General features: G+C 43.7%; 1 protein-coding gene and 1 long non-coding RNA gene across 2 annotated transcripts; both read right to left on the bottom strand.

Moving 5' to 3' along the window:
* Positions 1-1,337: 1,337 nt before the first annotated feature.
* LOC135977078 (uncharacterized) lies at positions 1,338-2,288 on the bottom strand. Its single transcript, XR_010594428.1, has 3 exons — positions 2,187-2,288; positions 1,716-1,835; positions 1,338-1,460 (listed from the first exon to the last, which is right to left on the bottom strand). It is a non-coding gene; the product is annotated as an uncharacterized LOC135977078 (long non-coding RNA).
* Positions 2,289-5,403: 3,115 nt separating this feature from the next.
* LOC135977186 (maestro heat-like repeat-containing protein family member 1) lies at positions 5,404-10,041 on the bottom strand. Its single transcript, XM_065576507.1, has 7 exons — positions 9,741-10,041; positions 9,355-9,477; positions 8,196-8,279; positions 7,422-7,566; positions 6,910-6,950; positions 6,445-6,586; positions 5,404-5,519 (listed from the first exon to the last, which is right to left on the bottom strand). The coding sequence occupies exons 1-7, from the start codon at positions 9,870-9,872 to the stop codon at positions 5,404-5,406; spliced, it is 783 nt and encodes a 260-aa protein (XP_065432579.1). The 5' UTR covers positions 9,873-10,041.
* Positions 10,042-10,329: the final 288 nt, after the last annotated feature.

Below are 10,329 nucleotides of genomic sequence, written 5' to 3'. Positions count from 1 at the left end.
GGAAGCCCAGAGGCCTAGTCTCCTGCTCTATCCTTTAGATCAGTGGTTTTCAACCAGGGGTACTTGTGTACCCCTGAGGGTCTGCAGAGGTCTTCCGGGGGTATATCAACTCATCTAGATATTTGCCAGTTTTAGAATCATAGAATATCAGGGTTGGAAGGGACCTCAGGACGTCATCTAGTCCAACCCCCTGCTGAAAGCAGGACCAATTCCCAACTAAATCATCCCAGCCAGGGCTTTATCAAGGCTGACCTTAAAAACCGCTAAGGAAGGAGATTCCACCACCTCTGTAGGGAACCCATTCCAGTGCTTCACCACCCTCTTAGTGAAAAAGTTTTTCCTAATATCCAATCTAAACCTCCCCCACTGCAACTTGAGACCATTACTCCTTGTTCTGTCATCTGGTACCACGGAGAACAATCTAGATCCATCCTCTTTGGAACCTCCTTTCAGATAGTTGAAAGCAGCTATCAAATCCCCCCTCATTCTTCTCTTCTGCAGACTAAACAATCCCAGTTCCCTCAGCCTCTCCTCATAAGTCATGTGCTCCAGCCCCCTAATCATTTTTGTTGCCCTCTGCTGGACTCTTTCCAATTTTTCACATCCTTCTTTTAATGTGGGGCCCAAAACTGGATACAGTACTCCAGATGAGGCCTCACTAATGTCAAATAGAGGGGAACGATCACGTCCCTCGATCTGCTGGCAATGCCCCTACTTATACAGCCCAAAATGCCATTAGCCTTCTTGGCAACAAGAGCACACTGTTGACTCATATCCAGCTTCTCATCCACTGTAACCCCTAGGTCCTTTTCTGCAGTACTGCTTCCTAGCCATTCGGTCCCTAGTCTGTAGCAGTGCATGGGATTCTTTCGTCCTAAGTGCAGGACTCTGCAATTGTCCTTGTTGAACCTCATCAGGTTTCTTTTGGCCCAATCCTCTAATTTGTCTAGGTCCCTCTGTATCCTATCCCTACCCTCCAGTGTATCTACCATCATTTTACAACAGACTGCCTGCAGTTAAGCAGAGAGGAGCACAATCTGGAGCTGGGGTTCTCTCAAATGATTTTTATCATCTGATGTCTCATGGTTTGAGCGCTCCTCCCATGCACAATGTGTGGGAACTACATCAGTCGCTTGCATGGAAAAGACATCAGACGATAAAAATCATTTTAGAGAACCCCAGCTCCAGATTGTGCTCCTCTCTGCTTAACTGCAGGCATCACGTAGAACGCATACATTGGGGGACAATGCTAGCTGACCAGAGCAGACACTACCGCAGGGTTGCTGCCCCTGCTTTAGAGGGAGAGGAAGTTTGAGAGAAGCCCCTGGCTCCTTTACCTTCAGATGGCTGATGAACCCAGAAATCTTAACCTTGCTCATTGCAGCCCCAAACTCCTGAAGTGCGTTCAAGGTGAGGTCCAAGTGGCTCTCAGCAGACAATGCAAGGATGGAAATGACTCCCTGTCACCCAAGAAAAATACTGGTTAGGATCTAACTAGGTGCCTGATAGACCCCACGACTCCATTCCTTTCACCTGAAGTGGTGTAAAATGCCAGTGAGGCCTGAGACACATGGGGAGCGGGGGCTGAGTGAAATAGCAAAGAAGAGGATATGACGCAAAATGGCATCTGTCCCCCCAGGCCAACTCAGAGCTGAGCTCCACAGGGAGCATTCAGGGATTACTTGGTAAAGTGGGGAGAGGGACAGAGTCCTCACCTCTCTCTCAGGGGCTTCCGTATAATCTGTTGTCGTCAGAAATGTATTAATCTGTGATTTAACATGGACCAGGTCCTGACAAACTGCTAAGGACGTTCCTAGCGCCTTATACAGGAAACTCTGAAAGAAAGAGATCAGCACTGAGCTATCAGTAACACAACGTGCCTGTCAGTACAGACCCAGCTCAGCAACACTCAGGAAGGAACAAGATAGCCAAGTCCAAGCATCCATACTGCAGAAACATCCCATTATCTAGCCCAGCCAGAGAACCAACAATGCAGTACAGACAAGCAGCCTGTCCAAGCAAATATTGGAAGGGCGGGTGGGCGGGAGACAAGAGAGCAGGGAACAACTAAAAACAAATTTTATATGCAGAATAAAATATAAAGTAATGAAGCCTTGAGAGAAGCCCCCCCCAGTCAGAATTTCAAGGGAAATTAACTAGAAACTAAGCCTTAACAGATAACAAACCTTCTCTTTGGAGGGGCTGGCATAGCCAGCCATCTGCTGGCTCAACTCAAGGCTTATCTGGCTGCTCCAGGCACTGTCACCTATCATCTCCAGAGATGTTCTTAGGAACTGAGTGTTAAACAAGAGTTAAAGCAGATGGTTAATTGCAAGAATTTGGGGGTTGTTGTGGGGTTTGTTTGTTTGGTGTCTTTTTTCTTCCTTGTTCTCTGTTGTAAAATTTCCAATATTCAGGTGTCATGAGAAGATTATTTCCCTATTGAGAACTATAAACATCAACAACCCAGACTTCCTCTGCCTGTTGTTCTTTAACCTTTGCCTGATGATTCCTCTCAGTCCCCAAACCCAGATGGACAGTGAATTGGAGAATGAGATGGAGCCAAGAAATCTGACCATTCAGGAGTGATTTTATAGTGGATGGAGAATGGGTCTAATAAATTTTGAACAAAGGGCCCTGGACTACGAAGGACCAGGCACCTTCTCTGAAGTGTTATGGACCCTTTATGCCACCTCCCGAGGGTCCCCAGGATTGTGAGGTACCTCACTACCACCTGCCCTTAGCATGAGGTAGCCTCCTCTGTGCCTGCCAGGTGTCAGCTCCTGACTCTGCCAGCCACAGTAAACACAAGCACGCCCTTCCACCCCATCCAGGCTCCACTGTCCTTCTACAGATAAGCAATCAGTACAGTCCAACCGCCGAGCCCTCTGTGCAGCCCCAGAATGTCCAGCCCCTGTTCCACTGGACACTCACAGAATTCATAGGTTTGCTACACACCACATCACCGGTGTTACCTCAGCGTCATCGCTCCATTTAACACACTTAGATACATTTATAGTGAAAACAAATAGAGTTTAATTCACGAAGGTCAGAGATTTGAGAAGCAGCAAGTAAAATTAATGTAAACAAATGGTTACATAAAAATAAAATCATAACACACTTCTAGAGCTTAAACTTAGATAACCAAACATTCCCCTGTCTCACAAAGGATAGCTCCCCCAAATCTCTCTCCCAGCATGAAACACCCAAACCAAATGTGATCCTCCATTCATAAGACAAGCCAGCTGGCAGTTCGTCCAATAGGCGAAGGATACCTGATGCAGGATACCTCTGGACCTCCAGATATAGTTCCAAGCATCCATTGTCTTCACTTGTAAACAGGGTACCCCCTATTGTTTGTTTGTTTTTCTTGTATCGAATCTCCTCTGGAGACTTTGCAATCACTTGATTAGAATGTTGCTCTATTGATTAACATCCACTGTGAAGAATTACTCATCTACATACAGTCATTCAGGCAGATAAGCATCTCCTGCCTCAAAGAAACTTGTTGATCACTTTCTGGTGACCAGCCCCAACTCACAGACCTTAAAAGCATAAATTTCAGTATACAACCATAACGCCTTATATATTATCCATCCAGTCACTGTGCAATGATTATGATGATCCGTGTGGCACAGGTATCCAGTAAAGGCTTTACATGACACCCTTTGATTATATGGAGATCAGATCCAGGGAATCCTGGTAATCCTATGCACTCCTGTGGCCTCTGCCACTGGGTACCCAAGGGACCTGGGGTCACACCCTCAACTCCCATTGAAGTCAGCGAGAGGTTAGTAACTCTCAGCACTTTGCTGTTTCAGGCCCGAATTTTGAACAGCAGCCAGAAAATATCAGAAACCTCACAAGAGAACCTAATATTCTTTGATTTTTTAGCCCAAAGAATTTCAAACGAGGCTGGATCTGGAATGGGAAATTCTAGAGTGTAATCCAACCCCAAATGGAACTCAAGCCCCAGAAGGTTTGATTTGTCACTAGGTCCTTTCCTTTCATTTTCAGCACTCGCCATAAAAATGTTCTTTGTCTGGATTTACAGGAGGCTGTAAAGAGCTCTTTCTGACCAGAAAGGCTTCTCCATGAGATACAGTCACCAAACCTTGTCTTGTCTCTTTTCCTTTTGGGGTTTCTCAGAGCAAATTTTCTTTTGAGTGGCATATAGAAAAAAAGAATCCTTTAAATGTCCCCCAGTGATGCATTAGCACCATTAGCATGCTTGTTTTCTGGTTAAGTTTTGTGTTGTTCCCAGAGGTAATACAGAGTTATTTATAACTAGAGCTGGTTGAACAATAGTAAGTCCATTTCACAAAACAAGTGGGATTTTTCACCACACAAATGAAAAGTGAAAGAAACAAAAATATTTTGCTTTTCAAAATCAAAAATGACCATTATTCAATTCTTTGTTTTCCCCCTTTCCTTCCCTTTATCCCTCGTCCCATGCCTTTTTCCCCTCTTCCACTTTGTGACTGAAAAAGCCAGAGGGGGGAGGAGACAAACAGGAAAGCAACTGGAAAAAAAAATCAAAAATCAACTTCAGTTTCAAAAAACTAAACATTTTCTATTTGGGTTGGGGTTGCTTTGTTTTGTGTAAAAAAACTGAAAAATTTGAAAATGTCCCATGAAAATAAAAAAGGCCAGTTTTTCACTGAACAAAAGTTGCAAATGAAATGGTTTGACCAGCTCTGCTTATAATGAATAATTTATCATTATTCTTTCCCCAGCTGATACATTTGGAGGGGGGAGGGAGGGTTGTGACAATACAGCTGAAAGCCATCTTGTACCTGAAGCAGCATGGGCTCCCACCGTTCATGGTCCAGGGAATTCTCTGTGTTTCCTATAAAGCAGGAGGCAAAACAATAATGTCACTTAGGTTAGCAAGAAGAGTCGTCCCAGGTATCTCCTTTGCAATCAGTCCTTCTAAAACTCCTGGTCTGCCAAGCTGTAACATACCTGGGCTTTCAAGGCTAAATGGGACCTACGCCAACGTTCTTTGTTGGACCAACAGAAAGTATCATGTTATGTACCCTGCTGGCATTTTTATTCAGGGTCAGTCAACCCACCAGGAGTGAGATGCTGAGCACTCCCACTTCCTGTTGACTTTCATGGGAGCTGAGGGTGCTGAGCACCTCACAAAACTGTTCAGCACATCAGAAGACTGGGTTTAATGTGAATACAAACTTTTCCTGCATAATAAGAGATTCTGGACTTGATCCTAACTTGATGTAAATCGGTGTAGCTTCACTGAAGTCAATGGAATTATACTGATTTACATCAGCTGAGAATCTGGCCCTGATTCTGAATGTCCAGCTCTAACCTACCCTTCTTGAATGTCGGCACAATGTAGTACTGGGGACTCTGTACAGCAACAACAACTAGGGAAGATACAGCTCATTTCTTAAATCTGTTTTTGAACATCAAACCCACTTGAACATTTTGGGGTCCGATGTTCATCAGAAAGATATCGGGTTTGTGCTCCACATAGGGTCTGTCATACTCCACGGAGACTATACTGGCACAGCTATGTCATTAGACATAACCCCATAGTGTAGACACAACCTACACCAGGGGTCGGCAACCTTTCAGAAGTGGTGTGCCGAGTCTTCATTTATTCACTCTGATTTAAGGTTTCGCGTGCCAGTAATACATTTTAACGTTTTAAGAAGGTCTCTTTCTATAAGTCTATTATATAAAACTATTGTTGTATGTAAAGTAAATAAGGTTTTTAAAATGTTTAAGAAGCTTCATTTAAAATTAAATTAAAATGCAGAGCCCCCTGGACCAGTGGCCAGGACCCAGGCAGTGTGAGTGCCACTGAAAATCAACTCGCGTGCCGCCTTTGGCACACGTGCCATAGGTTGCCTACCCTTGGCCTACACTGATTGAAGGGTTTTTTCCATGGAGATCAATAGATTCATACCACTGTAAAATTGGTGAAAGACATTTTTAGGCCCATAATACCTAGATTCTACAAAGGGCACCCACTTGGCCAACCTAGCTTTTATGGCTCGGGTTTCCTTACAGAAAGAAAAACTCTGGGTTTTTTAATTGAATCTCCCTTGAAAGTAAACATGGGGTTTAATTTTCAGAAAAATTTAGTTTCCAAAAATCAGACTATATATATAACCACAAAATATTCACCTTCCCAACTAATAATAAGGTGTGGGGGGAACTGCTGTAAAATTTCCATTCAGCTGAAACCTTCCTGGCCTGATTCTGCCCTGATTGAATTGGCCTCAGTGGTTCAACTCTGGATTTACCCCAGTGGTTCCCAGTTATCCAGGTGAAGGAAAAGTGAGGGCCCAGAACCCCAACTTCAATTCCCCACTGTTCTCATGTACTGCAACAGGAATGGCACAACACATGTCAATACGAAGCTGCATTTTGTGGCTTCCCTTCCATGGACCGCACTCCTCCTAACTAGCACTTTACCTTCAATGTACTGCAGCAGAGGTGGGATCTTTAGTACCCACATCTCACCCACTGCTGCATGGATATTGTAGTGCAGGGCCTTCAGTAATTGCAAGGCAGCACATCCATGTCCTTCTCTTTCATAAGGGGATGAGGCTACTACCTGTCAATGAGAGAGAAAGAACAGGCTAAGTTTTGTCAGCACAACACCAGTTTGTTCCTGAAGGAGGGAATAGTTCAGACTCTCTCATTGTGGAGACCGTACAATAGAGTTTTTGCTTCTGCTGCAGTGTCTTCCTGAAGAAGCAAGCATTCTAGCTAGTACAAGGATGCAGAACAGTGTGTCTCAGGAGAGGGTGGAGAGAGAGAGACCCAATCATACACATTCCTCAGCCTGTCTATAAGCATCTAGCTATAAAACCGATTTTTATAGTTAACTGTCCCACTTCACATTTCGCAGAAAACCTATTTTCATGGTCTACTCACCAGGAGTCGCGCCAGCAGCCCCTGGGGTGTAGGGAGTTTCACTAGGGAAAGAAACAGAATAGCATTAATGATGCCAGGCTTTGCAGAGAGTCCTGCTGATGTTATTCACCTATCCATTTCCAACGTGCCCACCAATGTTGAATACAGCTGATAATAATTTGCATTTCCATAGTGCTTTTAGTCTCTGAGCATCTCAAAATGCTTTACAAACAGGAATGAATTCCGCCTCACAGCACCTCTATGAGGTTGGCATTAATTACTCCTTCATTTCACAAGTGGGGAAGCTGAGAGAGAAAGATCAAGTGATTTCCCCAAGGTCACATCAGAATTTTGGTGGCAAGGCGGGAACAGAACCCACGTTTCCTAGCTCCCTCCCATGGCCATGTTGTAATCACAAGACCATCCCTCATTCATTTTAGCCTCCTGATTGCAGACGAGAGAACTGGAGCAGACTGAATCTGTTCATTTCATAGGGCCTGGAGAGAATAAATGAAAGAGTTTCTGTTATAAACCTGGTCCACTGTAGTCGAGGCAAGCAGCTTCTTCTCCTTCCTGCTGCTTTTTCTCAGCCAGTTCCCTAAGGCATCTGCAGAGAGGCTTCAAAGTACCAGTGTACTGAGCTGGCACCACATACTCCAGAAGCCTTGGCCATAACACCTGCAGAGAAGAGCGAGACTGTTCAGTACATAGCTATTTCCATTCCCCCACCTCCAGTATCCTGCTGTCTGAATCCCTCCCTGTCATGTAGCTTCTCCTTTTATTCATCACTGACCCTTCCCTAACCTATCACCTCATCTCTCTCTCCCCAACATCTCACTCTACCTGTCCGGTGCCCCTGCACTCTGTCTTTTAAATACACTGCCTAGTTTGGTGAATCCTCTTTCCCTGCATTAGAGCATTATGGAGCTATTTAGATAGCACCATAAACTCACATAGAACTTTACAGACCTATAGAAGGCACAGTTCCAGCCCCAGTATCTGTTCAAATCCAGGATCACCAAATCAGAAGTATTCATGGGGGATCTAAGGGGAAGTTGCACTCAGACAGTGGAAAGAATTAAGAGAAGATCTCTGCAACATGATTCCTTCCAGTTAAGTTGCTTTACATCTTTTCTCTAATGTGAACCACTTACTCCATGATGAAGGGGTCACACCATCCCTGACATGAATTTGATATGCTGTTCCTCCATTATGCTGACTGTGCAAAGAGCTTCCTTGTGGAGAGGTACAAGGAACATAAGGAAGAACGTCCCTATTTCAAGAAGCAGTAGCAACAGGTCACTTACTTGGGTCATTCCACTGACTGAGGTGTCCAGACATTGCAGGATGTCAATGCACAGGGTTTGGATAGTGCTTTCTTCCTGAATAGCCTGGATGAGAAGTGTTGTACCCTGCTGTGAGATAGCTATATAGAACTTATTAGCTAGTAATAAGACACTGGCTATAGAATCAGTGTCCTTCTCTTACGAAGCCATCTTGAACATTGACCTATGCCTGCTTTTATATTGCACTGGAAGTGCACAAACGTCTGAAGGAAAGAGAATAATAGAAACTCCTAACTGGTGGGTCAGATCCCAGGCTTAGGAAAACCCTAAAGTGAAGGGAATGATTCACTGAACACAAAAGAGTTTCCCCAACAGTGTTAATTTTTTTTAAATTTGAAAAACTCTTTCATCTTTTTATCTCTGAGGAAAAACATTCAGCCTCCGCCCAGTGGAAATAAATATGCAGAACCAGGGGGATCCACTCTGTTTGTTCTGATGCCCCAACCAGCTTGGTCATTCTGTGTGTAGTGAGTGTGATTCTATCAACAACTTACTGTAAAGTTGAACTGTTTATGTTAATATATATCATGGATCCAGTCATGGAGCACAAAGTGTCTGGAGCCCCTGGCTGTGTCCATGGATAGAAATACGGATTGAAGATATTTTTAAACTAGTACATGTAGAGCAGAGTATGTAGTGAGGGAAATAGGCAGCAAGCTTTTCCAGGCTCCTGACAGTCTGGGATGCAGCCTGCATAACCTCGGTGTTTTGCTGATAGTTTATGTATGCTTCAACAGCCACAGAATTGGGCATCATTATGTTCTCTGGAGAGTCTATTGAAAACAAAAAGATGTGCTTCCTTGTACAAGAACATTTCACTGAAAAATGGTGTTTTCAGAAGTTTCAATGTCTCATCAGAGGTTTGAGTAACCTAGATAACTCTGTTAGATGTAAATACCCAGTGTGAGATTCTGATCTCTGTTACACTAGTATAAATCCAGAGTAACGCCACTAAAGTCAGTGAAGTTACCTTGACTTTACACCAATATAACTGATCAGATTCTGGCTCTAATCATTCAGTCCAGCTGTCCTTGAGTCAAAACTCCCACGGAAGGCAAGGGGAGCAATCAGCATGCAAGAATGGTAGGACCGAGTCCTACGTGTTAAGAACTCTCCTTACCAGTTTGCTGGTGGACACACTGAACTCGTGGAAAACATATGCTACCATATCCCATTCTACACAATTCTCCACACTTCCTGAACTGAGCAGCCTCCTGATGAAATGAAGAACTGCCTTCCTCACCTGCAAGGGTAGAGATTACACACAAGAGTTATTATTATCCCTTCTGCCTGAAATAGGAGATAGGATATGAGAGTCCTTATGCTTTTAAGTTTATCTCCTTAGATTATAAACGTGGATACATTTAACACTGGCAGGAGAATGACATGCCTTCTCTAGTCTGCAGTCTCTCCTCTGGATCTGAATGAAAGCTCCACCCAGATATCCATTCATCCCATATCATTGAAAAAAATTGAAATATTTCACTGCTCCACACACAATCTTACCTTAGCATTCTGATCACTGAGAGTGGATTTCACTGCCTTCACAATCAGAAACTTTTTAACTCTTGTCTCGGGCACTGAAAGATAAGGAGAGGTGTACAGTACTTCTTTGTTCCACTCACTCACTTTCCACATTGGAATTAATCCTGGATTTCAAAGGGCCCTATTTAAGAATAGTACCGAGCTTCTCTCATCTACAGAATCAGTGGGAAAAACATAGGACCAGACTCTGGTCTCAGTTACACCAGTGTAAATCTAAAGTAATTCCACTTCTATAATGAGTGCCATCATACTACCATGATGGAAATCTTATAAAAGCGTTAGATAGACTGAGGTCATTGAAGCTAATCTGTGTTTACACCAGTATAACAGAACTCAGAATCTAATCTATAGTGTATAATACTGACGAATATCGAGCCAGGAGTCCTATTTTATTTGTATCTGATTATTGTTAACATGCATTAGCCCCAAGTTAACTTCTGTATTTGAAGTTGAAAAGTATCTTGGGCTACATTCAGCACTTAGTTGAACCTGTTGATTTCTGGGTGGCCATAGGGTGGCCATAAGGTGGTACCTTAGGGCAGCATTTGGT

The sequence above is a fragment of the Chrysemys picta genome, chromosome 22 (genome assembly GCF_011386835.1).
Source record: "Chrysemys picta bellii isolate R12L10 chromosome 22, ASM1138683v2, whole genome shotgun sequence".
NCBI lineage: Eukaryota > Metazoa > Chordata > Testudines > Emydidae > Chrysemys > Chrysemys picta.
The sequence above is the reverse complement of the archived record's forward strand: the minus strand, read 5'-3'. Positions and strand labels throughout refer to the sequence as shown.

Bases quoted from the DNA above. Each gene is read 5' to 3' on its own strand.
- LOC135977186 (XM_065576507.1), bottom strand. From the start codon at position 9,872: ATGTGGAAAGTGAGTGAGTGGAACAAAGAAGTACTGTACACCTCTCCT. The intron at 6,587-6,909 runs GTGAGTAGACCA...TCTCATTGACAG, and splicing joins GGCTGCTGGCGCGACTCCTG to GTAGTAGCCTCATCCCCTTA. The intron at 5,520-6,444 runs GTAAAGTGCTAG...GTGCCAGTATAG, and splicing joins TCTGCTGCAGTACATTGAAG to TCTCCGTGGAGTATGACAGA.